General features: G+C 46.0%; 1 protein-coding gene and 1 long non-coding RNA gene across 2 annotated transcripts in view; one reads left to right on the top strand and one right to left on the bottom strand.

Annotated features, from left to right (window-relative positions):
* Positions 1–13,394, top strand: part of MTMR7 (myotubularin related protein 7) — a 106,264-nt gene that overhangs the window by 67,535 nt on the left and 25,335 nt on the right. The window contains exons 6-7 of the mRNA XM_064585616.1: positions 1,087–1,221; positions 10,086–10,218. Coding sequence (XP_064441686.1) covers positions 1,087–1,221; positions 10,086–10,218 — 268 coding nt within the window. The remainder of the gene's footprint in view (positions 1–1,086; positions 1,222–10,085; positions 10,219–13,394) is intronic.
* LOC135363701 (uncharacterized) overlaps positions 1,132–13,394 on the bottom strand; it is a 33,863-nt gene continuing 21,600 nt past the window's right edge. The window contains exons 5-7 of the long non-coding RNA XR_010409719.1: positions 11,383–11,525; positions 2,900–3,231; positions 1,132–1,270 (exon numbers count right to left, since the gene is read on the bottom strand). This is a non-coding gene — a long non-coding RNA (uncharacterized LOC135363701). The remainder of the gene's footprint in view (positions 1,271–2,899; positions 3,232–11,382; positions 11,526–13,394) is intronic.

Below are 13,394 nucleotides of genomic sequence, written 5' to 3'. Positions count from 1 at the left end.
GTATAGTTATTGAGAAACATTCCCACCTTTTCCAGTGAGGAGCACCGACGCTTCCTTTTTTTCTGGGGAAGCCCAAACCCTAGCTAAGTTGTCCTGGGTTGAACTTCAGGGACAGTTAAGCTGTGCTTGGACTCAGAGCTGGGCTGTCCCTTCCTGGACAGAGTCCTGCAGGGCGGGCACCCTGAGCGGGCTCTGCCACCGCCATTGTCAGGGAGTTTGCCCTGCTTCGCCTGCCCGCCTGCGGCAAGAGGCCTCTCTTCCTCACCGGCCCCCACTCTCATCCAGTGGGCTCACAGCCTCAGTGTGGATTCTTGGCAAGAGTCGTTCCTTTAAGTGTTAAAATAAAATCTACGTCCCTAAAAAGCACTTTGCCTCAAAAGTCTCAGTTTTATAGCTGCGAGGATGTACCCATACTCCCCTCCTAATACCTCAGGGAAAGGTTTACGCTATTGCACATGTCGGCTGTCAGAATCGCAGACTAGGGAAATGGCAGACTAGAACGCAGACTGACTCCAGAGGAACCCCCTGCTCCTAGCTCACCAGGGGCAGCCCGGGGGAGTGCCTGCTCTCCTGGGTGGCAAAGGTAGCAGCCGCCTGGCCTTTCATCACAGCAGAAACTTCCCGGACATTTAGGATTAGAATTGGTTTTTAGTATTTGTGATGTTTCCAAACGAGCTGGTAAAAATTGATGGAAAACATGACACAATAACTTACTTATTTATTTATATTTTACTAGTCTTGCTATTAGCAGTATCTTGTAAATTTTAGGAGGATAGTTATTTACTTTATATTTCTACCTTCAGCAGGAAAATGAAATAATACCAGTGAAAGGGAAAGTAGGCTACGTAAATGGCTTTGTATTTCATAATTTAGATCCTATCTGAACATCCATATTCACTCCTAATTTCTTACGCAGAGAAACTTTGCACTGCTTGCCCTGGTAGTGGTTTCTCTGGCCTGAATTAAAAAGAAACCAAGCTCGATGTTTGGAAGGCATGAAGATGCTTCTACAAGCCGGCTTGGGGCTCGTTGCTGGGGCCGCGGTCTCGAGGTATCAGTGGGAGCTGACGCTGCCGTGTCCCGCAGGCCTCCATCTGCCGAAGCAGCCAGCCCCTGTCCGGCTTCAGCGCCCGGTGCCTCGAGGACGAGCAGATGCTCCAGGCCATCAGGAAAGCCAATCCGGAAAGCGACTTCATTTACGTCGTGGACACCCGGCCCAAAGTAAGTGTTGCCGTTCCTGTGCATGTCTTTGCAGCCCTGAATCGTGAACCTGGAGACGAGACAAAGGTAAACAGACTGTCGTCCCCGCTCCGGGTGCCTCACTGTCAAAGGCGCTGTTCCTCTTTGTGTAGTCAGGATGGGGCCGCCCTGCTCGGCTGAGTGTTTCTCCGCGGGTGAGTGTGTTTGCACCTGCGAGTTGTTTCCGGGGGTGTCCTAGGATCCTCATCACGCAGAGCCTTTCGAGATGCTCCTAGCATCGTGCCAGGTACACGGTACAGACAACCAGTGAGTGTGGTTTAATTTTGGAGCTTGTTCTCCTAAATACACCAAATTGTTTATTTATTTATTTATTTATTTATTGGGTTTATTTTTAAAATTGACCGTTTCTGCTCTAACAGTAAGAAATTACTGCGGAGCTCCCACAGTTCATGTTTTGTGAGGTGTTCAGCTATACTATTTCAAATTCAACCTTGTAGAGCGATCTGGATCTGTGACTCGGGAGGATTTACAATATACAATGTCAAGTAAAAAAAAAAAAAATCACAAAATAATATGTATACTATTGTGTTTATGTCAAATAAAACTACAGGCATATAAAAATTTCTGTTAAAATAAGAAAAGATCTGGAAGGATAAACAACAACCTGTTAAAATTCCATGGAGAAGGGAGGATTTAGAGAGGTAGAGAACTTTCTACATGTCTCTTGTTTGAAAAAAAAAATTTTTTTTTGAAGTTTTATTTATTTGACAGAGAGGGAACACAAGCAGGGGAGGGGAGCGGGAGAGGGAGAAGCAGGCTTCCCACCGAGCAGGGAGCCCGATGTGGGGCTCAATCCCAGGACTCTGGGATCGTGACCTGAGCCGAAGGCAGACGCTTAACGACTATGCCACCCAGGCGCCCCAAAATATTATTTTAATTTTGCATGTATTCATATACTGATTTTATAATTTAATAAAACAGTCAACAGGAAATAATGGATCTAGTTGTCAAGGGGTAAGCCAAGTCCATCTTGCAGAGTATCTCTCAGTCATAGAGGCCCATGCATTGTCTGATTCCATTTATGTGAAATGTCCAGAACAGACAGATCCATAGAGACAGAAGGTAGGCTGGTGGTTGCCTCGAGTTAAGAGGATTGGAGGAAGTGGGGTGACAGCTAATGGGTAGAGGGTTTCATTTTGGGGTGATTAAAATGTTCTAGAAATAGACTGTGGTGATGGTTACACAACTCTCTAAATATACCAAACATCACTGAATCGTGCAATTTTAGCGGATGAATTGTATGGCCTGTGAGTTATATGCCCACGAAGCTATTTTTTTTTTTTTAAGATTTTATTTATTTGACAGAGAGAGACAAAGCGAGAGAGAGAACACAAGCAGGGGGAGTGGGAGAGGGAGAAGCAGGCTCCCTGCAGGGACCCCAATGCGGGGCTCGATCCCAGGACCCTGCGATCATGACCTGAACCGAAGGCAGATGCTTAATGCCTGAGCCACCCAGGCGCCCCTCCAACGAAGCTATTTTCTAAAAAGAGCATAAGGACACAAGAAACATTAGAACAGGAAGTAGGAATTATGACCGACAGCCCCAGTCGCTTAAAAGTATACACAGATGTGTAGACTAGGTAACTATAGACATAGTCTATACTCATGGGCCATATGAGAATTGAGAATTTTGTATTACCCATTATGTGGGCACTCAGACCCTGGCAGTTTTCAATGCTTCTCTGAGCCTCATGTCATCAAATGCTGTGATTCATGGCCTGGTTCCCTTAACTTGATGTTTTCCTGGTGTAAGTAAGATCAGCGCCCTGGTTGTCCCCGTGACCTCCAGCAGTCCCGAGCTCCTGACCGAAGTGCAGCTGTGGGGTACTGGTGGGCGGGGCGGCGGTGAAGTCGTCTCTCTCAGATACCAGATCAGCAAATCTGCCCCGGAGATCAACGATACAACCCATGTTACAGCCAGATCCTGTTCCAGCAGATGATACGTAGGGGATTCTCTTCCTTTTAGGTAGTCTGAAAACAAAACACACTGGTAAGAATTTCCAACTGGAAGACAAAACAAAAACAAAACAAAGCTGGTCTGCTGGTAGATTTTCACCTGAAAGATACCAGCAGCCCTCTGACTTTACTGTTCTCTTTGCATGTGTGCTTTTCTCTCTGGCCCATCGCACTGTCACCCCTCCCTGCTAACCTTGACTCTTTTCTGTCCTCTTCATTGTACCTTCCGTGTAAGTAAAGTGCAGCTGTTTGGCATTTCCTCGTGACCAGAGGTGAATTAAAGAACGCCTACGTCTTAGGCACATGTACTGAGCCCGAGGTAAGAAAAGGAAGGGCAGGGGCTTTCCTGAATTGGGGTGCCCTTCTCCTGTCCTGTGTTCCCAGATTAAAAAAAAAAAAGCCAGACAGATTTACCTACTTGTTCCAGGGCCAGTGATGCAAGTGTGTACTATGCCACATAAACCTTTTGGGACGTGTGGCAGTTGTTGAGCCAGGCGGATTCCGGATTTAAAATGAATTAATCCAGAGGATTTTGATTTGAAGGGTATATTTAGCATGAAGCGTGTTTACTTGAGGCGATAAGAAGTTTGATGCTGATCCATTAAAGAAAACTGGTGTCTCCTCCGAGGGCCCCATTCTTGTATTTGCTCACACATCCCCACACTTCACATGAGTTTTAAACTGCTTAGATCTGTTCGTTCAAGAACAAGGCTGTTGATTTTTGGTTCCCGAGTGTTAGGCTTCCTTGGTAGCCAGGAGATGGAGCTCAAGCTTGCTATAGGCAGTGGCAGTGGGAAATGGGGCCCCTGCCCTGGGTTTGCTCTCAGGATCGGGAGCATCTGGATCATTCCTGCCCTGGGAGCAAGGCTCACCCCACACGCTGCCTGTTGAGATGAAAGCCTTCTGAATTGCTTGTTGACATTAAAATCTTGGGAGGCAGAGGCGGTGAGGTCCTCAGCATGTATTGAATATCTGCTCAAAAACAACTATACCCTTGGGGTCATATATTACTGCTGGGATTTGGTGCCTTAAGAAGATAGGAAACAGTATCGATGCATTAGACGTTGAATTGTAAAATGAGAGGAACTAATTTTCTCTCAGCCTTGTCGACGACTTCTTGTTACTTTAGCCTGGGACTTTGCTGAGCTTGTAATAATGCTTGTTTAATTCTTACAATAATCCTGAAAACGAGGAGATGTAGATTTGGAGAGGTTAAATAATCTGCCCAAGGTTGCAGAGTTCAGGACAGAGCCCACGTGCCAATCCGGGCTCACCTGTGGCCAAAGCCTGTGCTCCTTCCACTCGACCACAGTGCTGTTCACAGCAATCTCCAGGGGAGCCTTGTGTACACATCAGCCTCAGGACGGTTGGCACCTCCGAGCACACACCTAGTGAACCTGGAGACACGGAGCTGAAGAACCAACCAGAAGCTCATCCGGAATCAGGCCAGGGTCAGAGGAGCCACGAGGGCTCTGAGCTGGGCTCTGCTGCCAGCACCTTGGGAGGGAGCCCTGAGCAGTGCTGAGAAGGGGGGAGGTTAGGTAACCACCCGCCTCCGCTAATGCTCAGCCTCTTGTCCTTGCTCCTTCTCCAAAGACAGCTTTATGGTTATGGCTTCTAATCGCACCCTGTAAGCAGTTTTTTAGTTGCACTACAGGATGTTGGGTATTTTTGTGTTTCTCTGGGATCGGTAATTAGGTGGTTTCTACTCACCAAATCCTCGGGGGGGGGGGGTCTGAGAGAATCTGTTGTAAAGATTGGGGTGCCTGAAAGAGGAGAATCTAGGACCTCCTCTTTTAGTGGGACATATCCCATCCTTGCTGATGGCCACCGTGGCGGTGAGCAGGGGGAAAGGGAGCTGGTAGCGATCAGAGGCGGGGGCAGTCTGCACTCCTTCTGTTTGGTAGTGCAGGGGTGGAGGGATTTCCCGTGGGTCAAGTGCACACTGAGGAAGGAAGTGCATAGGAGCCATCTTGCTAGTGTCCCTCCAAAGAGGGCTCGTCCCCTGGCGGTCCCCAGCTGCATGTGTCTGCTGGGGAGCGAAGTTGAGGGGACTGGAAGAGGCCCGAGCCAGGGGGATCTCCCGTGTCAGTGACCTGTGTACCCCGTATCTACAAGAGCCCACATACGTGCCCTGGGAGATGCAGCATTTGGACTCTTTTCACCGAGAGGGCAGTGAGGGCCAGTAAGTGTGATGAGAAAAGCAGCAACGTCAATGGAGAGAGAATTGCAGTCTTGCCAGCTTTATAAAAAGATGTTTACCACTTATCCCTCCTCTGTACCCCTCCCCACACCCCCTAACCCCCCCCCCAAAGCAGATAGCACCTAGAAGAAAGAGGAATGGGAAGGGAGTAGGAGAGCAGACCCCTCACCTGTCCTCATAGCCTGTAATGAGGGAAAAAGATAATTTTGCATCATACATGGAATGGAATTTTAAAGATTTTATTTATTTATTCATGAGAGACAGAGGCAGAGGGAGAAGCAGGCTCCCCGTGGAGCAGGGAGCCCGATGCGGGACTCGATCCCAGGACCCTGGGATCATGACCTGAGCCGAAGGCAGACGCTTAACCGACTGAGCCACCCAGGCGTCCCGGAATTGGAATTTTAAATGGAGCTGGATGGTGGTTTTTCTCTCAGAGTGTAATCCCAAAGCTATTCATTCTGCCTAAGATGTCCTTCAGGGTAGGAAAGGAAGATTTCCCTAGCAGGGTGGTACGCAAGAAAGCGAGCCACCTCATATTTTCATGTTTATGTCACAAGTTCAGGTTCTTCATTTCACCAGTTAGAGATGGAGGGAGGGAAAGGAGCGTCATGGGACGCTCGCTGCTAGGCTGTGGCCCAATCCTCCTCCTGCCAAGATAACTTTTGTTCTCATTTCCCAACCCTGTCAGATCAGCTCCTGTCATTATTCAGGTACAGAATGTACTGTGCTGAAATCTGAGACTGCAGGGTTAAGACAGTTGTAGTCTTCGGAGTGACCAGGCTGACCATTAAGTTGATGCCAAGATTATCATTGGCTAAGTTCTCATGGTTTTGGTGTGTCTGACTGACTGATTGATTGAGGGTCAGAGGAAGAATCTGATTCTGTTTCTTAACATTCTTGGCCTGTTCACCTTTCCACTTCACTCCAATATTCAGTCCTTTGTTTGGCCGGTCAGCCGGTCAGTAAATCTTCACTGTGCCAGTTGGAGGGATATGGCCACAAACCAGGCCTGCAGGCACCCCATGGAGCCTGTGTCCTCCACCCCAGCCCAGGGGATCTTCTCTGCCATCAACACTACATCTTAAGATTTTCAAATAAACCTGGTCAGAATCCTTCAGTTGCTCTCCACCGCCATGGGTAAAGTCTAACCTTCTGACTTGGGCCTCTCTGTAGAGGAGGACTCGAAATAATTTTTAGCCTCCTCTCTCGCTCCTGCTACCATCCATGAACCATTGACCCCACTGGCACTGGTGGGCTCACTGATACCCATCTGCCCCTTGATTTTGTGTCCCACCTCTTCTGGAATGCCTTCCCCTTTGTCTCCATTTCCCAGATGATGGAAGTCCATCTCAAGGCCTCTTGCTTTCATGAGACGTGACCCCTGATCCCCTAGGCCACATGGGGCTGCTCACGCCCAGTCCTGGCGGGTCGAGTCCGTTATTATTTGGTGCTGTGTGCTTCCCCGGACACACTCAAAAGCTTATGGTGGCAGGGATAGCTTCTTATTCATCTTTTTATTCTGTTCAGCATCTGACACACAGTAAGTGTTCATTAGGAGTTTGTGGGGAGGGCGCCTGGGCTCAGTCGATTAAGCGTCTGCCTTTGGCTCGGGTCATGGTCTCAGGGTCCTGGGATGGAGCCCTGTGTTGGGCTCCCTGCTCAGTGGGGGGGTCTGCTTCTCCCTCTGCCCCTTCCCCCATTTGTGCTTTCTCCCACTCTCTCTCAAATTAAGAAAAAAAAAAAAAAAAAAGGAGTTTGTGGAGAAATGAGTGGGTTCTTTTTATTTCACTGATAAGATTTTCTGCCCCCATAGATGCTGAGATTATCAAATAGTGGCGTGATCTTGGGTGAGAAAGCGGTATTTTTTTTCCAGCTCTACTTGTTATTTTTCTGTTGTATTCCTTATGCATAAAGTGAAGCTGGAATGCAGTTACCTCCAATGTTTCATTTATTCGAGAATTTTTTGGAGTTGAGATGAACAGCTTTCCCTTTGTTCGTGAGATGGAGTTCTCAGCCAAAGGCACGGGGGACAAATTAGACTTACTCTAATACTGTTTGGTATATATAAGGCACACTCTATCTGGAGATTTATAAAATAGGTCCAGGGTAGCTTCTTGAATTTTTATTACTCATAAAACCATACTTCCTGCTTTGACGGTTCAGCATTTGCTACACTATCCTGATAGGTCTCGGGTGAAATCTGTGGAAACCTTGACAAAGTACACTTTGGATGATAGATTAAATATTGCCATCTTCTGTTCATTATGAGAAGTACCATTGACTTTCAAGAAGCCATCTTGTGTTGATCCTTTCCTTTGAAAGACTATCAACAAATTATCCCAGGTCACAGGTACTCAACTATGTACAAATGTGAACACAGAGTTCTAATCATACATTCAAATGATAATACTAATGATATATGGGGTTTTATTTATTACACTATTAGAAAAGAGTATCTCTGAAGTATGTGGTGGGTAGGTTTAACTTGAATTATTTAAGATACAGAGGAAATATAAGGCTCATGTAGCATCGGGATTCTTGCAAGTATACAAAGGAGTGATATTTTATAACAGTACGTTTCAAAAGAATAATGCCTGTAGGTAATTTTAGAGAGAAATTTCCCCTTAAAATATTTAAAAATTGTAAAGCATAGGGTGCCTGGGTGGCTCAGTTGGTTAAGCGACTGCCTTCGGCTCAGGTCATGATCCCGGAGTCCCAGGATCGAGTCCCGCATCGGGCTCCCTGCTCGGCAGGGAGTCTGCTTCTCCCTCTGACCCTCCCCCCTCTCATGTGCTCTTTCTCTCTCTCAGTCTCTCAAATAAATAAATAAAACCTTTAAAAAAATAAATAAATAAAAATTGTAAAGCATAAACAGGAGTTGTCTTCAAAATAGCATCATTTTTGTATTTTTTTTTTTTTCTTGAGGAAGGCCAAACCCTTTATTCTCATAGCATGCCCAGGAGAAAGGTGACAATCACTGGGAAGTGTCTTGGGCTGATGGGCCCCAGCTGATGTCATAAGCGCTAAATCGTGAGCAGGACCGCTACGGAGAAGGGAGGTGTCCACCAGCCCCAGCTCGGAGGGGCACCGGCTTGCCCTCTGCTGCTTCAGTTTTCACTTCTAATACGTGTTATGTCTATTAGTTAAATTACAAAGCTAATATAATCTTGGTAACAGAGAATACAGAGGCATCTAAAGTAGGATTGATAGTGTCCCCTGGCACTTGTCACCTCTGTGTTTCTGCTCTAACCGCTGCCAGGTTGGTATCGTCATTCATACATTTTAATCTGCTTATTCAAACGTGTATAAACATAAATATGCATCTGTACTTTGTTTTACAAGAAATGAGATTATTGTATGAATATTATTCTTTAGGTTACTCTTTTCACTTAACCATGTCATGGGCCAATTCCAAATCAGTCTGTCTGTCTCTGTCTCTGTGTCTGTCTCTCTCCAAAATCCATGTCTTTTTGCCCCTGTAGAAGTTCAGGGTGTGAATATACCATAATTTATCTACCCATTGCCCTATTGAGATACTCATAGGTTTTCAGGTTTTTACTATTATAAAGTTTTAATGGACATCTCTCTTTATGTGCTGGTAGTTTTAATTGTGTGAAGTAAAGATCTGGGCCAAAGAATACTTATGTTTTTAACTTAGCTTAGTTTTTAGCTTCATTTTTTTAAACTTGGCTTTTTGAGAAGTATTTGTTAATTTGTGAAATCGATATATTTTTTCTGGCGGTGAGTTCCTGGTGTCAGTTCTCTGCCTGGGAGAACCTGCCTGCCTTTTGTGGACAGAAGTTGAACATGATCAGTGGTAGTGTTTCCTAGGTTGTGACCCCCACTTAGCCAAACAGCAAGGATGGAATTTTAGCAATAATACATCCATCCCAGAAATGTATTTCCCAGCTAAGGCAGGACTTGTCCCCTTCCTGGTTTTAGTTACACAGGATGGGGGCAGAAGTTTGCATTTAATAAATTTCTTTGAAGTCTGTTCTCTTTAACCCAGTTTCTGCTGGGAAACCCCCACCATATACAAAATTGTAGTAATGAGAGTGGTCCAAAAGACCTCTTAGCAGGTCTCTAGATTGAAATAAAATCACTGGAGAAATGGCCGTGGAGATAGTTCTACGTGTGCTTGCCATTTTAGTCAGTGAGTCCTGCTCAAGGTTTAATTGGGGGATTCTTATAGGCAGATTAAAATCACACCACCATTCCTATAGGATAATGTGTTTATTGGCAATATAATACTGGAAGATATAATTTAACTCAGAGCTTTGGATTTCCCCCTGTATCTGCTGATATTCTTCTGCCAACCTACAGGCTATGACGTTTGGTTAAGTCAGGGCCACTTGGCTCTATCACAGAATTCCATACTCAGTTTGGCATCTCTGATGGAACCACGACAGACATCTCCAGAAGGGTTTTTCTGTAGAATGCTTTCCAGCTAAGAAAGTGTTCCTTGCATCAACACATTTATGCTGTTGAGAATAAGCTCAGCAGGAGTGCCTGGAATCACATAGCTTGGTAGAATGTTCCAGTGATTTCAAACATGTTATGTTTCTGCACACCATTTTGAATGCTGTTACCGCTGTCGGTGAGATGTTTAGGTTGTTTTATGCCCTGAATATCATTGGTGACTGCTCTGTTTTGCTGACCACCGCAGCTCAATGCGATGGCAAATCGTGCCGCAGGGAAAGGCTATGAGAACGAAGACAACTACTGCAATATCAAGTTTCAGTTTATCGGGATAGAGAACATCCATGTCATGAGGAGCAGTCTGCAAAAAATGCTGGAAGGTAAGCCATTTCCTTATGCACAGCATTAAAAAAAAAACACAGTGAAAGGTTGTAATGTCAAGCAGGATAAGATAGTCTTGTTTTTTAAATTGTTTTTACCATGATGCTGTTTATAGAGGGGGGGTAAGTCACACGAGAATATCGTATTGCATTAAACATTTAAGCCTTTCTCTTATTTCTTGCAAGTGTCATGGGGAAATGGTTTTTCGCTTGGTTAGCAAAGTCAGGCACTGTCCAGGGCTTAGTATCTAAGATCAAAGTGCACAGGGGTATTTTTTCTTTCTCCCTCATGATACTGGTTTGACCCACATTCAAGGCCATTTAGATAAAACAGTCCTACATTTAAAGCAATAGAGCCAGCTCTGTTCCTGTGCGGAGAGGAGCGTATGAGACGAATCCCGGCGGCCGAACGGCCATTGGAGGCGAGGGCGTTGCCTCCCGTTTCTCCGCGCCACGACCGCGGCAGTGCGCCTGCGCCCAAATCACGTGCCCCCCGCGCCCCGCCCCCGCCCCCGCCCCCGCCCCCGCCCCTGCCCCCAGCTCCTTACGCCGCGGGACACACACACACAGGCTTAGGGGGGAGGAAATGGCAAAGATGGATTAGGTAATGTGCAACCGCCATTCTTGTGGCCAAACCAGCCATAAGCTGATTAGCAGAAATTCTGCACTTCAAGCAAAACCGGCCTCATTTACTGCTTATGCTCCCTGTGATTATAAAGGCGCGCAAGGAGGCGTCTAGTGCTGCAGTCCGCCGCTTCTGGCTCTATTAGGAGCCGCAGAGACAGGGGGAGGCGAAACGCTTTGCTCTGTACCTTGGGGCCCTGGAAAGGCTGTGAACGCTGTGCTTGCCCTCGGCGTGAAGGCCCTGGAAAGGTGGAGCCGAGCGCGAGGACAGTGCGCTGTCTGAATAGGAAAGGCAGGGTGGAATGAAGGAGGACAAAGGACGTGCTGAATTCCTTTTTTCTAAAGGGGTACACGTTTGCTCTCAGTTAGCATGCAGTTCTCTGCTTCATGGGAAGGATGGGGGGTAGTGAGAACCTGCGGGTGGGGCTGGAGGGCCTTGAGGAGCACATTCCTGATTTCCATCCTCCCTCCTGGATTCCCTGGGTCAGCGCCCGGGCTGTGAAACTTGCCGCCCAGCAGCCACCTTCACGGGGCTGTTACCTGCCATAAAAGGAGAAGCTCGGACTGATAATTTCTCCGGGTCCTTCCAGCTGTGTCGGGTCTGTGACTACAGTTTGATGCCTCTGGTTGCAAATATTTGGACTTTGGACATTTGAATCGTTAGAAGAAATCTCATCCTAAATCTGGAAAAAAAAAAAAAAAAATCACGGCCCCAGAGAATCTCCATCTTATTTTCACGGGAAATCTGCCATGGCTCAGGTCACTGTAAGGGAACCTTGGGCATGATTGTTGGAGCTTTTTTTTTTTTTTTTTTAAAGGTTTTATTTGAGAGAAAGACAGCGAGCATGAGCAGGGGGAGAGGCGGAGGGAGAGAGACAGACAGACTCCCTGCTGAGCAGGGAGCTGGACGCCGGACACGGGACTCCATCCCAGGACCCTAGGATCATGACCTGAGCCAAAGGCAGACGCTTAACAGACTGAGCCACCCACGTGCCCTGATTGTTTGAGCTTCTTAAACTTCTGGAGATAATCATGGGCCGTGTGGCTGTCCGTGCTATAAGCTGTGCTTTTTAGGTGTCAAAAAATCGGACCAGCTTTGTACTGTTGTTAAAAGGATAGTTTAACATTAGTACGAAAGGTGTGCATCGCTGTCAGAATCATTAAAAAGCGTTTAGGTTGTTATGCTTCATATTTTTCATTTAGTAATTTCATAAGCTGACTTCCGACAACCTACATTTTCTTCAATGCAGAAAGTAGCTCTTCGGAGTTTTGATAACCTATCACTTTGACTTGAGTTTTGGAGCTAGCATTTATTTGGTTTCTTATTAGGAACCATTTCTCCCGCCCTCTACCTGTGGTCTGACTCTCTTCTTCTAAAGGACGGCAAACTGACAGAGTCCTGGAGGGCAGTCCCTGTTCCATGAGGGATCACAGTAATTGGACATCACCTTTCAGCTCTCTGTCAGTGCAGTAAGCAAGGACAACCTTCTGGATGCCTTTCAGGGAACTTGACCAATGTTTGACTATCTGTTTTTACCAAGTAAATTATAAACCACTTGTGGAGGCTCAGCTGATGAAGTGATGCAATCAGACCCACCTTCTAGGGCTTTTCCTGCTTCCAACAGCTGTCCTTGGCATCAAAGAGATTGGAAAGTTTGTGTTGCTGGTCACTTGGTAGGAAGAGGGATAGTGCATTTTTATTCATGGTTATTATTGTCTTTGATTATTTTTTTTTTTTACCACTGTTAACATTATCAGAATAGATTTTGAATAACAGAAAAGAAAAAAATTGTTTGCATTCTGGCTCTGTGTGTGAGCAAGAGCTGCAGGATATTTCATCAGAAACTGAAATTTAGGACCAAGTTCACATCCGGTGTAGGTCCTTTTATAAAGGTCACTTAATTTTAGCTTTGATTTATAAGTCCTAAAGCAAACTGTGTTGCGGTATTCACACCTCCCAATGAGATAGTAATGATGATCCCTTCCAGTTATGTAGCAATTTTGTAATTGTTTTCTACAGTGCTTTCCCTCTTGATCATATAATGTCTTTCCCTCAAATAATAAAGGGATGCCCTATTTTTTCTTTTTTTATTGGAACAGTCAATAAGAAAGCCCACATTTCTCTGCCATATGGACCACTCTATATATGCTATTCACAACATGGCAGGTTCTTTTTTTTTTTTTTAACATTTTATTTATTTATTTGACAGAGAGACACAGCGAGAGACGGAACACCAGCAGGGGGAGTGGGAGAGGGAGAAGAAGGCTTCCCACTGAGCCGGGACCCCGATGCGGGGCTCGATCCCAGGACCCTGGGATCATGACCCGAGCCAAAGGCAGACGCTTAACCGACTGAGCTACCCAGGCGCCCCGGCAGGTTATTTTTTCAAAGCTTAACTCTCCAGTTCTAAAATCTAAGTATATTACATTAAAAAAATATATGTTTCCTTAAGTAGACTCTACACCCAGTGTGGAGCCCAACACAGGGGTTGAACTCATGACCCTGAGATCAAGACTGAGCTGATGTCAAGAGCCAGACACTTAACCAACTG

The sequence above is a fragment of the Mirounga angustirostris genome, unplaced genomic scaffold (assembly GCF_029215605.1).
Source record: "Mirounga angustirostris isolate CCGP_5_RB_7025 unplaced genomic scaffold, mMirAng1.0.hap1 SCAF_2, whole genome shotgun sequence".
NCBI lineage: Eukaryota > Metazoa > Chordata > Mammalia > Carnivora > Phocidae > Mirounga > Mirounga angustirostris.
Note: the sequence above shows the minus strand (reverse complement) of the source record. Positions and strands in the feature narration are given on the sequence as shown.